This window comes from Choloepus didactylus, chromosome 9, assembly GCF_015220235.1.
Source record: "Choloepus didactylus isolate mChoDid1 chromosome 9, mChoDid1.pri, whole genome shotgun sequence".
Taxonomy (NCBI): Eukaryota; Metazoa; Chordata; class Mammalia; order Pilosa; family Megalonychidae; genus Choloepus; species Choloepus didactylus.
The window spans coordinates 53688897-53709156 of NC_051315.1; the positions used below are offsets into that span (position 1 = coordinate 53688897).

The 20260-nt window shown below is 34.8% G+C and overlaps 1 protein-coding gene across 1 annotated transcript in view; it reads right to left on the minus strand.

Moving 5' to 3' along the window:
• The window catches only part of SLC38A11 (solute carrier family 38 member 11), a 70812-nt gene that overhangs the window by 4368 nt on the left and 46184 nt on the right, over positions 1–20260 (minus strand). Inside the window, exons 8-11 of the mRNA XM_037850413.1 lie at positions 10000–10070; positions 9150–9311; positions 6074–6186; positions 3002–3133 (exon numbers count right to left, since the gene is read on the minus strand). Of these exons, the coding sequence (XP_037706341.1) occupies positions 3002–3133; positions 6074–6186; positions 9150–9311; positions 10000–10070 (478 nt within the window). The remainder of the gene's footprint in view (positions 1–3001; positions 3134–6073; positions 6187–9149; positions 9312–9999; positions 10071–20260) is intronic.

A 20260-nucleotide genomic window follows, 5' to 3' on the forward strand; every position in this document is an offset into this window, starting at 1 on the left:
GCTATAAGGTTTCATGACCTATGTTTAAATTTTGACTCTGGCTCTTACAAGTTGTGTGAACTATGCTATGTATTTTTTGCTCTGTGCCTCAGTTCCTTCACATATAAAGTTAATATGGATCAAGGGAAATAATACTTGCAAATCACTTGGCACAAAGTAAGTACTCAATACATGTTAGCTTTCATTATTATGAAGTGGAACACAACATTCTTTAGTTATTTCTAATGTGTTGCATGATTCAGCATGCATTAATTATCACCTGAAATTGATCTAAGATCAAGTTTTAAAATTGTTTAGATAGTCCTCCATAGTCAGCTCAGATCCTGGCTTCATAATAGATATTCATAAAGTATTCCTCTTTGATTACTCTATGATATCAGACTTCTGTCTTAACAAAAAGAAGTTTTCAACATAAGTACGATAAGGAATACTTAGGGAATATGTAATGTGATTATGTGCTTATAATTTTGTGGTGTAAGTTGTCAAGAACATTAGCAATTAACTTTATAGAAAGTAATGGTTAAACTTACAAAAATGTATCAATCCTGGAAAATGAGCAATATGTGTATTCCTGGTCAACACAAAGGGGACAAAATATCTGTTAGTCTATCAAGATATTGATCAAGTTACATCAAGTCAAGATGTGTCAGTCAGTTGATAACTTTACTTCTCTTATAACAAAATTCTTCCACAATAAGAGAAAAAATCACGTGAACTCAAATGAGACATTTAGCAAAACAGGAAATAGTAGGGCTGGGAACTATTATGTTTATTATCTCCACAGCAGAGGTAAAGGGTTACTATAACTGTCAACTCCAAGAACTTTTGTAAAACTTAATTTCCTAGTGCCACATTAAAGAATGTTTTTAGGTCCAGAAGCATGTGTAGAAATAGATACTGAACTGTGGTTCCAAGAGGGAATTATCTATCAGCAATTTCAGCACTATGTTCTTAGCACTGTGCCAGATATTATGCAGGATGATAAAGACAAAACATCATTCTTCTCTTCAAAGAGCTTACAGTTTGGTAGGGAAGGCAAGCTATTGTCCATAGAGTATATACCATATGAGATAAAACACAATACAAATTAGCACATTAAGGTAGTCAGTGATACTCTGTAAAAATCAAGGTTGGTACATGAATTATTTTGAGTGGACTTACTAGCCCTCGGCCTTAGAGAAATTGGGAACTAGGTTAAAAATTATCTTTTACGCTTGTCCACCTCTCCTATCAGCTTTCTTTCCAATATTAGTTGAATAGTTAATTTCTCAGTCCCCTGAGGTTTCACAAGCTGTCTACTGCATGAAGGATGCCTACTCCCCACTTTCCATTTACTCTGCTACAAGAAAATTACCAACAGAAGGTTTTCAACTGAGTCTCTGACAGCATTTGTCTGGGACTTCAAATCAAAATGGCATCTGGAGGAAAGAGTATCTTAGGCACTGACGGTAATACCTTCAACTTCTCCCCAACAATCAATGGAATGAGTAATGACAACTTGGGATCCCAAGCTTTCCCTTCCTGTGGTGCATCACTCATAAAAGCTAAGTGGTATGATTCTGAGTAGAAATTCTGTAACAATTCTGGAAGGGAGAGATCTATGAGGACTCTATGGAGTGGTAGATCCACTTCCATTTCTGTGTCATGGAATGCCGTCATTATCCTAGTTCCACAAAGTAGAAGCACGGAGTCATTCTTGATATGTCCCTCTATCCCTCTGCCTTCTCAATAGAATTTGTTATTAAATCTTGCCAATTTTTCATCAAAATTATCTTTTGGGAGCCCATCCACTTCCTTCTGTTTTCTTCATCACCCATATAGCAACTGAACTTTTATGTTTATCTGTGAGATAGTAAGCTCCATAAGATCATGGATCCTTTCTGATTTCCTCCATCATTGTACCTCCTCTGTGCAGTACGTAGTAATTACTAAGTAAATATTTAATCAACAATTAAATGAGTTAGAATTTGCACTTGGCCTTCGAGTCTTGAAAGATATGGAAGGAAATGAAAGGGAAACAGTCATTCTAGGAAAAGATAAGCAGATAAGCGAAAGGATAAAAGAAAGTGTTAAAATGGCTGGTTCATAGGCCAAAAATAAGATCAGCTAGAGCTAAGGATAAATTTTGGGAAGTAAATGGGAAATAACCTTCCATAGAAGGCATCAGGTCAGATTATAGGGGGAACAGAGTTTATTCTTGCCCCAGTAGGAAATGTGTTGACACTACAGATTTTTGAGTAGGATGGTGATAAATTGGAAGTGGAATTTAAATATATGCTAGTTGAAGCAGAAAAGCCTGGATTAATGCAGACATGATGGGATGGAGTCTTAGATTTAGGTGGCGCCAGTAGAGACTATGAAGGAACAGTCTGGAGAGAGGGAAAAAAATATTTTAAAGAAAAATTACTAGACCATGGTAAGTGAGTGTGGGCTATGTCTATAACTCTCTTCATTCATGCATTTTAAATGAATCTCACTAGACTTATTTTTACCCGGGAAAGGAAATTTCAGATCCATTTAATTTGTAGCTATTTTAAATAACATTTATGTATTTTAAGTAAACAAAGTTGGCAAAAGGGCTCTAAATCAGGATTTCTCAACCTGGGCAGTACTGACAATTTGGATTGCATCAATCTTTATTATGTGGGGCTGTCCTGTGCATTTTGGGATATTTAGCATCTTTGGGTTTTACCCACAAGATGCCTGTAGTGCCCATTTACCTCCCAGTTACAACCACCAAAAATGTCTCCAGACAATTGCTCCTGGGAATGGGGGTTACAGAGGCAAAACCACATGGACTGAGAACCACTACTCTAAAAGTATATAGTCCTATAAAGTGCACAATATCATTGTCAATATTTACTACTATATACAAACCCATTTTTCATTCCATTTAAGAAAGTGACAGTTTTATTAAAGCAAATACATCTTATGTTGAATGTAAACCTTATTTTGAAAGGAGTTTTTAAAATGGAAGAAGTAAATCTTTAAATGTACTTACATTGAGCTCTAAAACTATTCCAAGGCAATCAAACAGCAATGACGCAAGCGTGGCTACAGTAATGATAGCCATTGTGACAATAACGTGGAAAACTGTTGAAAGGTTCCCACCAAAAAACACATTGGCAATTACCTGCCAGATAAACAGATTATTTAGAGAGGGACTCTCAGAGGCATGCAGGCCATACAAACAGAGTATTTCATATTATAGTACTTAGGACAGTATAAAATACAACCAATAAGGCAATTAATTAAATCTCAAGCCACTATGAATGTACTTTTTCATAGTACTTACATACAGGCAAACATTTATCATGAACAAATGTTATCTCATTGAACTTTAAGACAATCAGTGGGTTATATTAAAGACCAAGAATAAGGCATACCAATGTTGGAATAAATATAACATTTCTGTAGTATAAGAGAAACCTTGAGAAGTTATCTTATCCTTTTTCCTTGAGCCCAAGGTCACCACTAAAACAAACTACAGATGCTATTTAGATTATCTGAATGACCTCTAAGGAGGGTTTTACCACATTTCTTTTAATAATAATGGATGTGTAATATCCTTTACTAACAGAAAATGAATTTTATATAAACTACATTCTATTATAATTTAAGCCTATTTTATCTTGACTTTCCTCAACAAAAATAGAGGAGTTGTGCCCATTTTCCAAAGACACTCAGATCAAGAAATCAATTGGCAGTTACATGTTTAATGCATCCTACACTGTGATATGATTTTCAAGGAGAGTATGTCTAGGATATGATTCCTATTCTCAAGCATTAACAGCCTATTTGGAGCAATACAACCAATATTAATGAAACAAATAGAAGTCAACTTATGGCAGGATATAAAAAAGATCAAATACCATTTAGAATTAGAAGGAGCTTTAGTTATCTAGCTCTGTCTCCCTTTGAGTATTCTGCTCCACAGCATTCCTGAAATGTACTTGTCCTACCTTGGCTTGAGGTGGGGCTTGAAACATGGATAGGATTTGGATAAGGAGGAGCAACAGTATGAAAAGAGCAAAGAGGTAAGAACAAGAACGATACCATTGAGGGCAAGGAGAAGACAGTCTGAATAGGGTGGTAGCTCTGTGCAAAAGAAAAGTGAGACAAGAGTTAGAAACGGTAGGAGAGGGTCAGATGCTGGGGGACCAGAAAGAAGCCAGCTCTTGAAGCTGTGTAACATTCCTCATGGATAGGATCCTGATGTATTCTGCTACTAATTTAATGGTGAGACTAATAACTTTAACTCACTTATGGTTTTACAATTTGTAGTGTACTCCCAAATATTGTCTTATTTAAAATCCACACTTACAGAAGTCTGTTAGATGATTGTAATGGTGGAAAAATCAGGGAGGCAAGCAAGTGAGAGATACTTACTGGGGGTAGGCAGCTTTTTTGGCATCCTTGAATGTGGCATCCTTATTTATCCATGAACAAAAATGGCTTTGATTATGTTTATGCTACACTGTGTGTGTGTGTGTGTGTGTGTGTGTGTGTGTGTGTGTGTGTGTGTGTGGTGGGGGGTGGCGGAGGTGGGCTCGTAGAGGAGAAAGAGAGAAAGGACATGAATAGGTTAGGTTCCCCTGATTTGTATTTGCTATCCGGGTAGAGACCTTGATTTAGTTCTGTCTTGGGCAGCTAGGAAGGAAACTCAACTTCCCAGTATTGAAGACGTAAGCTGTGCAGGTGAAGTGACTCAGACTATCCACAAGCAGTTCACCAGAAACCACAGGAGAATGCACCATCCGTTACTGCTAATCTAGAGATCAGATTTGAACCTAAAGCTTTGGGTATAAGCTAAAATAAAACCATTTCCTGCATCTAACAATAGTTAACAGATTTTTGAAATCCTCTCAAGTTTTAAAATCTTCATAAGGTAACTCAGTTCTGTCTACTTCTCCCTTATATTCAAAGTGGAGAATTATCCTATGAATTATAAGGTGAGCACATGTACTAATTGTAAAGGGCATGAGCAGTATGGAACATTTCCTTATTCTAGTCCCCCTCTGCAGTTCCTTATTCCTAATAATAGCGTATGGTAGGCACTGGCCTGCCTTGAGAAGCCTGCTGATGGGTTTGGTGTACTTAAAACTGGGTGGACTTTTTATTTCATACATTAGACCCATTCACATGGTACACTGTACAAACAGCCTCTCGGAATAGATCCTAAGACTAGGCCCTTTTCAGTGTGATTCCTGAAAGAACCACTGTGAAGCAGGATCATGTTTTACAGCTAATGGTACAGTGGATTTTTAGCTGACTGCAAAAGGGATTTCTGACAAGCCTTGTTATCCAATTTTGCACACAAAAATTACTTCTCTTTCAACTAATCTCCCTCTACAATTTCAAGTGGACCATATAAACATAACTTAATTTGGAGTTGGCTTTGTAAATGAAATATAAATGTAAGTACATGCATAAATAATATAGTGGTTGTATTATTTATATACAAACACATGAATATTTATATAGTTTAACATAAATACGTAAATAAAATATGTTATTGTGTCAGTAAAACTAAAGGTTTTAGAATAAACAGTTAAAAAAAAAGGAAACTAAAGGTTAAAGTTGAATTTCAATGGAACGTAAGATATTTTTGTTTTTTAAAAATAATAAAATTGATTAGAATCTGTTCTGTGGTGCTTTTAATACATGTTGACATAAAACATCTTAGCAAAATGACCATTTTGTAAAACATGTTTTAAACCTTGGTACCTAATTTCTTTGTAAGAATGCTTAGGAAAAACAATCTGGCTGTAGTAAATGTTGGCCTTCACTTTGGAATGTAGTTTCATAAACATTTGTATTTATGCTAATATCAACTAACCTACCAAACATGATTTTCAAATGCAACTTGTGAAAAAATGAACTTATAAATATCCAAATATAAACTTATCTTTAAACTCTGACATTTTATAATTGAAAAAGAAAATTTTATAAATTATATTAGTTGTAATACATTTGGAAATTTGCAGAATTGAATTATTTACAAATCTTCTAAAATAAATGTAGTAGATGGACCAAACACTTGGGTAAATTGCTGGAAAAGACTTGGGCTTACCTCTCTGGTCACAAAGCATTCGATTGGGTATGTCAAAATGACAGTGATGACATAACAAAACCTTCCAAATGTTACCAGGTCATCATTTCTGCAATAATTTTCAAATAAATCTCCTAGAGAATAATAGAAATGAGATTTATTTAGTAGACATGGGATCATTAAGATAAATATCTAGTAAGTGAGATACTGGGTATTTATTAAATAAATGAATCTATATAAACTTCATTTCATTTAAATTAAGAGAATAGAGTACTTGGCCTACATGTAAGTTTTATATCGAATAACTATATAGTTATTCACTGATATTAAAACCAGTATATGCTCCACTTAAAAATGAGTTCATCAGTAATAGATTTTTCCTTATTTTCACTGTTGATTTTTAGTATGCTTGCTACAAATTCACATTAACTTCTGAAAAATATTTTATTCATTCTCTTCTTACTTGCACTAGAATCAACTCCTTAAAACTCTTTTTCACTGGTTTTTTAAACTTGCTTCTGGTCTTTGTTTCTGGTAAGTGACTTCATTTTTTTTTAAAGTCTGTTAAAATAAACAAATTTCCTTTTGAAATGCTATTCTTAGATCAAGGACTATCCTGAAAGGAAGAGTAGACCAGTACATCTGGGGAGCTGAATTTCCTGTGTATCATGCTATAGAGCTTAATCAGAAACCCAGTACTACGACAAGGAATTCCAAATGTACATTGTCTTCATGGCATCTAGTGAACCCAAGTGTAAATGTACTGATTTAAAACTGTGAAAATATGGCTATTTCCCAAGAAGAACATTATATTTAATTAGTTCCAAACTAAATGATGGTCCATGTATACTTTGAACCAATTCTTACTTAGAGACGTATCTTTTCAGATACTTTGAAGAAATACAGGAATCTAATGAGGGCACAGAAGTCATATCAGCAAAAACAGCTTTTCATTGCTAAAACAAGAGTATTCAGGCCTGTTTATTTCCTGGATATAACACACTTATATTTTAGAATGTTGGTCATTTTTCTTCAATTAAACTGAATAGAAAATTAGATCAAAGTCACACACTACTATACTGTTTAAAAAGAAGGAAACAAAATAACAATGTCTCTGTACCTGTTCTCATTAAAAGCTAAATACCCTAAATGACCTACCATTTCCCAAGACTTACTTTCATTGACTTTTCTCTCCTCCTCCTATCAAGGAGAACAAATGTAAATTACTTTCCAGTGCGCCTTTGTGGGCAGAGGAGATCCAACAGCAAAGCACAAGTGACAGTGACCTGCTTGAAAGGTTAATTGAAAGGGTTCCAGCACTCTGAGACAAAAGGACGGACGTTCCCTACTGACTAATCTCCACTAAGAAATGGACCCTGTATCTTTCTAAAAGTCAGTGGGAAAGTTCAAGAAGAATCTCAAGTTCCCTTGTGACAAGCTGGAATTTATCTGCTGAAGGCGGGGAGAAAAGATGCACGCAGTTTGCATAAACAAGACCAGATTTGCCTAAAGTGGAATGGTTTAGAGAAACAATATCAGCTTCTTCTGGCTTGAGTTTAATTGAATTGTAAGGTATTATAGCTGGGGGGGTGGGGTGGGTGGCAGGGAGGGTGACAACAACCTGCCAGCTTCGTTATATACTTGATTTCTGAACAATTATCTGATTTAATTACATGTGAACAATTATCACTGATAAAATCAAGGTGTGACTAAGCAAAAGGGTTTATGTGTTACAAAAGTTACAAAGAAGGCATTGCAAGCCAAGGTTCTGTACTCACTGGAGCCCACATGTCATCGGTTTTGGCAAAGTACATAGCAAAAGTGACACATGGCAATACTTTGAGACATAATTCTTATTCAGACTTTCAAGGTCAACTTGTTATCGCACTCCAATGGCACATGCATGTTACTATATTTTTGACCACATTGCTACTACATCAATTGCTATTTTTTTAGGCCATTTTCTTTACTTCCTGAGAAATCTCATCTATAATCATAGTCACCTGCATTCTCTATTTAAAACAATGCCATCTCAGTGTCACCAGAAAATTAAGCTAAGAGGAGCTGGGGGCTAAGAGACAACATTTAATGAGTCATGGTTGACCAAGATAGAATGGAAGGAAAATTGGACTGGGATTCAGGAGACTTGTTTTCTAGTTTTTTACCAGCCAGTTTAGGCAAGTTGCTTCACCTCTTTGTTTTTTAATCAGGGGGTAAAACTAGTTATTCCACTTACCTTCACAGGGATTTCTAAGGGTCAAATGAAATAACAGACTAGCCTAGCATTTAAACAGGCTGTCAGAACACAATAAATATTGCACTACCTAGATGACTGAAACAGGAGCTAGAAGAGATGACCACTCAGTTGTTGGGCTTGGGTGAACAGAAGAAAAGAGAAGGAAGTTTAGCACAAGTAGTGGGGGGAGGAGTGGAAGGAGCTAGTTTTTTGGGAAAGATGAAGTTTTCTGTTTAAGGTAAGAATGGGACAACCTAGAAGAAACGTCCTATGGGCACAAGGCTGGAGATGAGGAGAGGTCTGGACTGGACTTAAAATAATGAATCTTCCGAGAATCTGGTGTGAGTAAAGGAGGCAACTTACCTGAGCAAGTTGAGAGGGGGTGGCGGAGAATTAAGAGAAAGCAAAGATGAATCAATCACTTGGCAAGAGAGAAAGTATTAACAGAAAGAAAGATTAACCATGTTAATCTAGTGGTGGTCTTTCCTCTAGGAGAAATAGTTTGAGCAATGAAAGGATGTTCAGGACTATTAAGTGATTCAAGGAGGTCCATGGTAATCAGAACCAAGAAGGCGGCTATTAGCTTGAAAGTGAAGCTGCTGTGGAGTAGAGGGAGAGAAGTCAGAATTCATGTGCTGCGAAGTGAAAGCAAAGAAGGAGAGTATGGACCACAGAAATAAGATTAGTACTTAGAGAAGGAGAAAATTAGAAAAGAGAGACAGCAGAGATGCAGGAGGAGAGAATGGGTGAGAGAGAGTAATATTTGGCTGTAAAATATTGGGTATACTTGCACCAAAAATAAGTGATAGCACCAATCCACATAAATACAAAAGTGTTTTAAGACTGAATCTCTCGTTTTACCTTGTGTGAAGCCAGTAAATGTCAAGTATCCACATGCAGCAAAGAGCATACTGATAAATACAGAAACCAAGACGGACACATGGATGATGCAGGACCACTTAGCTATTGTGGGTTCTTCCAAAGAACCATAAATTAAGAAGCTGTTATGGTGGCAAATAAATGCTGCAATACCAAAGAGAGAAAGAGGGAGAGAGAAAAGTATTAAAGCAAGCATCAGGGTTTTCTTTTTAATTCTGAAAATTGAGAGAGAGATGCTACTTTAGCATGCCAATGAACTGAAGTTCAAATATCCTAATTTACTAAATAGGCACGAAAATAATTTTTAACAGCTCCAGGAAGGAGAAACTCATTCACATAAGGCTTATGGGGTCTTTTCATGTCACTCTTGACATAAAAAAGGCCCGTCTCATCCAACTTTCTCTCCCATTTTCTTATTCCTAGTACCTTTTACCATCTTAAGGGGACTCTAAATAGCATCATATTTTCAGTCCTTGGTTTCCTCTGCAATCTGGTTATAATAGGAAAATTTAGAAATCCAGCCAATTAGAAATACTTCGTGTGCAAGGTTTTGAAGAAGTCCATAACATCTGCTAGACTTCCAAGTTAGGAAACAAGATGGCTGTAATGAGTTTTCTGCATGAGAGAGATTTATCCAAATTGAAACAAATTGTAGCGATGAGTGAGAAAAGTTTGAGTCTAATTTTATATTGGCACAAACTAGATCATATGCTGCTAATGGGAGTCTAAAAGTTAAGATATCTGCTATGCAGACACAAATATGAAACAGTACTTTTTTTATGGTAGAGATGACTCCCTATTGAAAAAGGGTCTTTGAAACCATTATACTCACCAAATGACATAACACCAACAGCCTGAATGGCATTGGGCTTTGCAAATTCCCAGGCATCTTCTGTTTTTGGTCTAGAAGAGAAATCAGCTAATTTGATAAGTGATTAAATAAATGCAAGCATAAGAACATCAGAGAACAAGAAATAGTCTCAGAAGTTTGATTTGAGTATTTTTAAGCCAGAAATCAATAAGGGATCCCCATTAATGCTATTTAATTATAAATAAACTTCCCAGGAATAGCAACGTTACTTTTCATCTCAGTCTTGTAAAACGCGTGTCAAATACTTTGAAAGGCTCTTTTTACATATGTAAAATATCCATTGACTATTTAACTTTGTGAATTTGTTTATTTACTCATCAATTTAACAACAAACATTATGCATTCACCAGTTGAGATACTCATTGAGGGAGATACAAAGATTAATAATGCAATATTCTTCCCTAATATACTTACCTTTACTCCCCTCTAACTCATTCTTACAGGTTCAATCCATGCAAGGGAAATTCATAGTTGGCACCAGTTTATTGAGAGAGGTGCAAATGAACTAACATTAATTGAGAATGTTCCAGGAAGGATGCTGTGTTATCTCATTTAATCTTCACAACAGCACTATGACATATTATTAACATGATTTAACACATGATTTCTAGTCAGTGAAGAAACTTGTCCTGCTTCTACAGATAATAAGTGAAAAAGTTGATTTATCTCCTTGGCTTTCTTTCCCAATATCTTCTCCATACTAAGCTGCTAGTGGCCTCAAATTGTCATTTGTGGTTACATTTCTCAACAAAGTTTTGTAAATAAGTGCATTTTAAATAGCTTGAAGCAGCCTGTTTCCTAGAGGAATTAAAATATTTCCTAGCTGATACTGGCATGGATTGGTCTACAAATGGTAAAGTAATGGTGAAAAGCATAAACTCCAAGGTAAGATAGCCTGTGTTCTTCTGGCCCTTCCACTTATTAGCTGTGTGATCTTAAGCAAGCTACTTAACTTCTCTGTGTTTCAGTTTCTACATCAATAAAACAGGAATAATAATAGCAGTACCAATTGATTGAATTATTGTGTGGATTAAATGAGATAATATATATAAAACTTCTAGAAGAGAGCCTGGAACACAGTAAGTACCCAATAAATGGCCACTATTATTACCATCATTATGTATTGATATTGTTATTATTATCCACTTAATTAATTAAAGGTGGTAAAAAGTCTAGAAATCATTTAATTAAAGATAGTAAAAAGTCTGAAAGTATGGCTAGCTTGCCTGGGAAGAACAGGCTTGAGTAATGAGTGAGATCCAAAAGATTACATGAAAGTAAAATAAGGGGTCAGGGGAAGGGTCCTAGAAAGTGTGAATGCACTGGGTGTTTAAAATAAAAACAGGGAATTAAAAATCCACCTATTTCATAAGCTTGTTATTCATTTTTTACTCAAAGAAGACACAAAAAAGAACTATTTTGTCTAAGGTTGTGGGATTTATGCATTATATTATCTTTTGCTCCTTAAAAGAACTTTACTGGGAGGCTAGCCTGCAAGGGAGGCCTTGGGCTGTTAGATGGCATGATCCAAGTCCCACAGCTATTTGAGTGGGAGCTGCTGCCACCTGCTGTCTGTAGTACTCTTGCTGCAGCAAACGTTAAAGGATAGCAGTATAACTGTCAAATTGTAATTAATGTTGAAATCCTATATAGGTGGAAAACACACATAAAGATGATGCATATGATCCTTAAAAACTGATTTTGATCAGGCAGCACTAACAGCTATGGAAATTTGAAGCTTATCTAATTTTCTAATATTTTAAATAATATGCTTTTCCAGTTTGGGTATTTTGCATATGAAAAATACTCTTTTTATTATTTTTCTCACAGTACAAAGTAGTGTTCTTACTTTCAAATCTTAAATTACTAATGAAAATGCAGGAGCTTTATTTTCATCTCTCTCTCTCTCCTGATGTCTTTTTGACTGCTAGAGTGTATTTACTGTATAAAATGCAGTGTGAAACCATACCTAGGGATAATTTTGGATTTTCTGTGCCTGTCTTGATGGTGAGCTTATAAAATCAAAAGTGCCAAAAAAACAAAAACAAACAAAAAAAAACAGGTGTTACAGATAGGAAAATATATATGTCCAAATCTAGGGAAAGAGGTGATACTGAATATGGCTTTCCACTCATAAAACAGCCTGGTATTGAGTTCCAAACATAAACCAGTTCCACCAAAGAGAAAGAGAAAGTTCCCTGGTATATTTTATGGGTTGCTATAACCTTGATACCTAAACTGGATTAGAAGATGAAGTAATATACTGTTCTGACTCAAGAAAAAGATGTTGAAATACAAAATGAAGTGTTATCAAATGCAGTCAAGCAATGTATAAGGGGAAAAAATGACTAAGAAGGATTTTTCCAATAAATGCAAGGATAGTTTACTAACAGACAAAATCTATTAATTAATTAATGTAATTTACCACACTGACAAATTAATGTAGGAAAAAAGTTTATGATCATTTCAAATATTTATTTTGATAACCATGCTAAGCAAGCTAGAAATAAAAAGAAATTTCTTGACCTAAGAAAGAATAAAACCTACAAAACCTACAGCAAGATTGAAAATTTAGAAACATTAAAATTAAAGGGAGAAATCAGATAAAGATATTCATCAGCACTGCTTCCAGAATATAATACTGGAATTCCTAACTAATGCAATAAAATAAGAAATAATAAGAGGAGTAACCACTGGAAAGAGAGAAATAAGTTATTTGTACACAATTGAATTGAGTGTTTAGAAAACTCAGGTGAAACTACTAACAAACTTTTGAAATTAATAAGAATATTCAAAAGGATTAGCAGATTCAAGTTCAATATATCCACATCAATAGGGCCGATAAATGGAAATAACCAATTGAAATGTATTTTTTAAATGGCAGTGACAAAAAGAACACTAAATGTATCAAAAGATACACATGATGTTTATTGATAAAACTGCATAATTTTATTGGAAGATAAATAAACGGAAAGATATGCCATATCCATAAATATAAGTAGGAAGATTCAATATTATTTAGATGCCAATTTCCTCAAATTAACATTTAAATTCAAAGAATAAAATGGCAAATAAATATAGCCAATAAATATGCAAATGTTCCTCACTCTGAATAATTAGAGAAATTCAAATGAAAACTAAAATAAGAGCATTTCCCACCTAATAAAACAATACCAAGGTGGATAAGTTGCTGGGAAAGGACAATTCTCAATCATTACTGGAGAACTTGTAAATTGTAAAACACTTCAGAGAAGAATTTGGCAATATTTAGTAAAGTTGAAGGCAATCAGACCTTCTAAACAAACAATTACATTGCTAGGTATACATCCTATGCCAAAGCAAGTGCCCATGTCCACAAGTAGATACGTATAAGAGTGTTCACTGCTGCATTGTTTTTATTAGCCCCCAAATTGGAAACAATCTCAATGTCCAGCATAGAATTGACAAATAAAATGCGACATTGTCATAAAATTGTGTTGTACAGCAATTAAAATGATTCACTCAATGCTAAATGTATCAAAATACAGAAATGTGGAACATAATACTGAAGGAAAAATAGCAAGTTATAGAAGGAATGTCTAAGTTTTTACTGCAGAGATCATTTATGTGTATTTTACAAAAATACTCTTCAATTCTTTGTCTTTCTGCCAAGAAAAATGCATAATAAAAGAATAAAAGCAGGAACAGGTATGTTTCAAACTAAGGAATAATAGTTACCTCTTAGGGAAGACAAATTAAATATGATAGTTCTATTGCTTTAAAGATTGGAAGCAGATTTAGAAAATTGCTTCAAAAGGATCTCACCCAATTTCCTGATTCCTGAATTTTATGCAATTATACAGTTTTCTAGACAAAATCACTCTGCAGTTGAACTTAAATTTTATACTTATATTTTCACAAATATTCTATTACTGAAACTAGGTTCTTCCTTCTTTCCAGTCACTTATTCAATTCATTCCATTTTCAATAATACTTGTTCAGTACTATGTGGCAATCACTGTTATAATAAATGGGGATACTGCAGGAAAAAAGACAAAAGAGTTCAACTGTTTTGTATATACTCTATATCAAAATCTAGAACAGCAATCTACAATAGGATTTTCTGTGATGATGGGAATGCTCACATCTGTACTACCTAATATGGTAGACACTAGCCTCATTGGGCATTGAGCATTTGCAATATGGCTAGTGAGACTGAGGGATTAATTTTATTTAATTTTATCTAATTTAAATTTAAATAGCCACATGTGACTACTTAAGGGGTCTTGTCCAAGAAAAGTTAATTATCTTTTTAATGGCTTAAAAAAGACAGAGAAATTACATAAAGAGATTCAATTTTTCCTGGAGTATAGGCTACATCCAAAATTAAAGCTTATCATTTGCCAATAAGAAGAATGGCAGGGTTGGTATAATGATAAACAAAGAAGTATACTTTTGTCAACTTACAAAGAACAATGGGTATTAGAGAATTTGAAAAAAAAAGCAAAAATGGAAAACTGGGAGAAACAAATTGAAATTGTCGCTATAAATAGAGAAAAATGGGGAAACCATATATATGGGAATTAGTCATATTTAAACACCATAAAGTATGAATCAATTAAATAAATATTAATGTTATTAAAAAGATTATAAGATAAGTGCTTTATAAGAATTTTTTATTTTGATTAATTCACAATAAGGTATCTGTTAGCAGGGAGTGACATTCAAATTATTATTCTAATTCAAATGTATGAATTAATATACAACTCTACAGGAGCATTTCTTTTGTACAAAATGAAGCAAGTTTTCTTCTGAAGCAACCCTCAAGTAAGAACTGCACTCCAATTTCTTTCTTTCTTTTTTTGAAAACAGTTATTTTATTGCACAGATTTCACTTAAAGAACAAAATGCATCAGTGTTTGGAGAACTTGGTGTCTCTAATACTGATAAACCATTAATGTTTCCACCCATAAAGTCAAATTCAGTAGTACAATTTATGGTAAACAATATCACTTCAAGATGGCTAGCAGAATAAAAATGGAGAAAGAGACAAAAGCTTTAAAAATGTGTTCACTTGAAGGATATGCAAGTCTCATATTAAAAACTACATCATACAAATCTGGAAATAAAAACTGTTTTTGTGGAATGTCAGTTAAAGTTATACTTACTTGTACAGTTATTTATTATGTAAAGTCTATTTGGCAAAAAAAGAAAAAAGAAAAAAAAGAAAAGAAAAAAGAGGATGGGCTCTGGTTTAGACTATCCCAACTTCTATTTTAGATTCTTCTGTTGCTATAGAAGAAGTTAATTTCCCTAAAGAATTGAAACCACCCTGATTTGTTAGTGAGTGTCTAGAGTGCATAATAGAAGTCAATGGATCTGAAATTAGCCTACTTAAGTCAATATCATCTCTTCAACAAATGTTAACGTTACCTGCTGATGAATGGAAAAGCTTCCACATGTTATGATACGATTTGGTTCCTAACTGCTTCTTTCATTTAATGTCACAATTTGCTGGCTAAAACCCAACAGTGGTTAATATTATCAATAAAAGACAACAGCTAGAACAAAAATGAACTTAATTTCTATTGTGAAAGACACTCTTTCTCATGTCTAGGAAACACCCTATGAAATACAGCATGCTATAAAGGAAAAAAAAATTATGGGCTTTGCGGTCAGGCAGACTTGGATTTAAATCCTAACTCTATAATTTGCTAGCAGGGTACTTTGGGCAGATTACTTAATGACGCTGGTCTCAATTTTCTCCTTTATAGAATAGAGACAATATTAATAATTCAATTTTACATATTTGGTATAAGGGTTAAATGAGAAAATGAATGAAAGAGTGTAGTACATATTAGACAATCAATGTCAGATGATACCCCCTTCTACCCTTTGTCCCTTTACTTATCTTATCATTAAAGTAATATTTCATACATTGGTCTGGGTCAGCATAAGGTCTTGAAAGGACATAAAATACAAACTTCCTCATGGTATTCATATTCTTTTCTTAGAGAAAGAAGGACCTTGGGAAGGCAAGATATATAAAACAAATGAATGATTAATCTTGATAACAAACATCTTTGCAACCTAATGGCTGATAATGATGACAAGGAAGAAAGAGTGCCATTTCTGCTTTGGATATTCATAGCAAATTCTCAGTGTATACCAATAGTTCTAACACTTTATCTCATACACTAATTTTCTGTGCAATGGAATCTGCCAAATTGGTCAAAGTTCCAGCTGCATAAAGCCCTTTTAGAGAATCTAAGGGAATTGAGAGCTGTCTGTCTCACTCCAGGGTAGGTCTCTTAACCCAACCATGCGTCTCCCCACATAAGCTGTAGCTCTGTGTTGATATGATAAACACAGCTATAATGGTGTGGAGACTACCAATGAAAGGCAATTAAATGTTTGAATAAAAGAGGGCACTCATTAAACCTTAAGATATTTGGCATCTAAAATGGATAGGGGACACATTGCCTGATTAATCTGGATAAGATCCTAGACTAATCACATGAAAGAAAAAAAATATAAAAATTAACCTTTTACATTTTTAAGCTTCTATCTACATATACACATACAAATAAAGGATTCTTCTTCTTATTTGTATGTTGTCATATAAATTTCCAGCTACAGAAGGGGTTTTATTCTGTCAGTATTTTGAAGATAAACTGTATTCCTTTTGTATTTCACCACAGGGAAGGTTATGAAAGACTGTACTTATATTTTATCAGTGATACTGATAAAATGAATAAGAAAAATTTATAATTTCTTTCATATCATCCTCAATATGAACTGCACAAATTCATATCACTTTATGAGTAAATGAAATGTTACACCCTTTTAGTTCATGCTCAATAAAAATTTGTTGTATGAGTGAATAAATGAAAGAGCACTAAAAATAAAAGCACTCTCTTATCAGTAATAAAAAGCAATTTAATTTATAGATCAATCATTTTAATTTGCTTTTTATGAAGTCAAATCCATAGACTCATGTTTAAAAGACATATTTGCCCCTGTATTCATGCTTTGTTAAAATAACTATGTGAATTCGAACCCCTAGTAAAGTTAGATCTTTTCCTCTAAGAATCATTTCCCTAGACTGGATGAGGTACATGCCTTCTCTCTTCTTTGTTTTCCACACAGGAATATTTATTACCCTGAATTAAACTGCCTGTCAATTTGTCTTCTTTTCTGTTTCCTCCACCATACAAATCACTAGACTGAAGGCTACTTGATGGTAGACATTGTGGCTTGCTTATTGTTGTAGTGCCAAGGACTTTGATATGTCTGGCATTAAACAGGTTTAATCAGATTAAACACTAGGGGAGATTGAGTTATGTATCCCAGAAAAAACATATTCTTAATCTTAACCCCATTTCTGTGGGTTTCAACCCATTGTAAATAGGTATTTTTGAAGAGCTTATTTTTTAGTGAAAATTATGGCCAACTGAATTGGGATGACTCTCAATCCAATTACTGGAGGCCTTATAAAAAGAAAGTCATGGGGAGGAGCCAGAAGTTGGAAGTCAAGGGAATAGGGAAGAGAAAGGAGAGGATATTGATATGTGATGGGAAAGCCAAGGAATCTGAGAATTGCTGGTCTCCAGAATGCTACTGATCCCAGGAAGAGGCAAGCCTTCCAGCTTCTGAAACCATGAGGTAATAAATTCCTGTTGTTTAAACCAACCCATTGTGTGGTATTTGTCATAGCAGCCTAGAAACTAAGACAAATACTAGTCAACTAATTCTGTAGTTTTCCTCATTTTTCATATTTCATAGGTATAATTGTGGAATCTGTTGAAAAGTACTAGGAGATGCCTATGTAAATACCTTCCAAACATGTGGAAATGCACTGTTAAGGCACAGCATTGTAACCATAAAATATTCATGGTGAACTTTCTAATATTTTTGACAGCATTCAAGTTCAGTACTTCTGTTACTCTGGGAAGCAAAAGAGTGACAGTTTATGATGGTTTATTACAGTTTAAAGAACATTAAAGAGAATAATGTCCCATTATACAGACACCTCTCTTTTCTACAAGATCAGTAGTTTTGTCATTGCCATTTGAACTTTTGAGCAGTTCTAACAATTGTTCTTGAGAAAAATAGGGCTTTTCTGTATCCATGTTTTCATTTCCAAGCTGCTAAAACAAATACCACACTATGGATTGGTTTAAACAATGGGAATTTATTGGCTCACAGTTTTGAAGCTGGAAGTCCAAAATCGACATGTCAGCAAGGCAATGCTTTCTTCTTAAAGACTGTGGCATTCTGAGTCTTGTTGCCAGTGATCCTTGGGTCCTTGGCTTTTCTGTCACATGGCAATGCACATTGCTTCTCTCTCTGTTTGACTTTCACTCTGCCTGTGAAAGATTCCAGTAATCTGATTAAAGCCCAACCTGATTCTGTGGAACCACACCTCAGCTGAAGTAACATCTTGACGAATCTTATTACAATGGGTCTACACCTACTGAATGCAGACCAAAACCAAGAACATGTCCAAACTGGGGTACACAATTCACTCTACCATACAATATGTATGGAACCTCCTATAAATATTGATATGAATGTTTAAGTACTTGGGTAGAGAAAGATAGAGTCACTCTCCTGCAGATAGAGGCCTCAGTTTTATTTGATATATGGGAATGTTTATTGATTATTAATCAGGTAGAGAGAAATGCATATTGGATCGAGATTCTGAAATTAAGAGGAAGGCATTTCTTTGTTTGGGAGGCAACTCCTGGATAGTGGAGCATACAATAAGTTACAGCAATAGGACTGGAGCTAGAAAGGCAGGGAGAAGTGGTACCCTGCTGTGCATCAAGATCACGTTTCCAGTGCTTTTTACGTGGGTCTGGGGTAGGGTAAGCTGAATTGTTGTTTATGAATCTCTCCAAGTCATCCACCACAGGCTGCATTGCGACATAGTAGGCCAGAGGTTGGTACCACAGGTCCTGGGCCCAATAAGACACAAACTGTGAATCCTAAGAGAGTGAGTGCATTAGAAAGAGAAATCTGAATTTTGTACGGTGTACTGGGTTTATGCCCTCTTAGTCTGTCTTCACTTTAACAGTCTTTTTTAGCATTTCAGCCTCTCTGAACTGTGCTCACCCTGTTTGATGTGAGCTTTAAAACAGAAGCAATGATTCATACTTCCTCTTCTTGCAGAACCACTGTTTCCCTCCTATCCCCTTGCCTTCCACCCCCCAAGTTAGAGAGTTATAACAAACCCAGTGTCTTTTATGCTTTGCATTCACTTCTAGGTCTAACATAGCGATTGGAGGCATATAGTTGATACTCTATAAATTAATTAAATTTATTAATGAACACATGATTAAACCTGTTTAGAGAATCCTAGTCATTTACAGGAAAATAAGCAAATCTCTGGCCCAAAAGTTTTGATAGAAGTTAATAGATAACATTTTATGTGGAGAAAAAACAATCAAAAAATAGCAGAATATACAGTTATTTAGAAATAAATAAAGAAGAACATGCAAAAAAGTTGAAAGTAGTTGACTATGAGAAGCTGAATTTTGGAGTTGAAAAGAATGGAGTAGGGGATTTTTGTTGACGTTGTTGTAAATCACATTGCAAACTATTTGTCTCTTGAAACTAAGTGCATACATTCCTTAAATAAAAATAATAATATAAAAGAGAGAGGGAAGCACTGGGGTCCTTTGTCCAGTATGATGATGGCAGCAAAATACTAGTTACGGCCTTGCCCCTGAAGTATGGAGAAACTCAAGAGGAAAAGCTCTATTTACTTGGAGTTTACCAGTAATTATTTGGAGGTTCTGCATTTTGTTTTAATTAGGTGGAGTGGCCTGTAATACAAAATCTTGAGGTGTGTGTATATGTGTGTGTTTGTGTGTGTGCTTTATGTGTGTTTCATCTTCTTTGGAAGTAATGGGAAATTAACTTTTGGCATGAATCACATCAAGGAATGGCCTTAATTCAGAAGGTTGGGAATGAGGGATGGAGGGTTCCTAGATTCCTCAAGTCTTTTGCATAAGTTGCTGAAGAGTTGTGGAGATGATAACCCCAAAATTATGTGTATGGGGATTTGGGGAGGGGGAACTGGAAAGGGGCAATGGGGTAAGCTTTTAGGACAGAAGATCTAGTCCAAAATTGGAAACAAGGGAAGGAGAACACGAAAGAAAGGATGGTTCAAGATCCCCACTTCAAAGAGTAGCTCCCAAGCATGTTTCAGTTCTTTTTGCCTGATGCAGAATCTTCT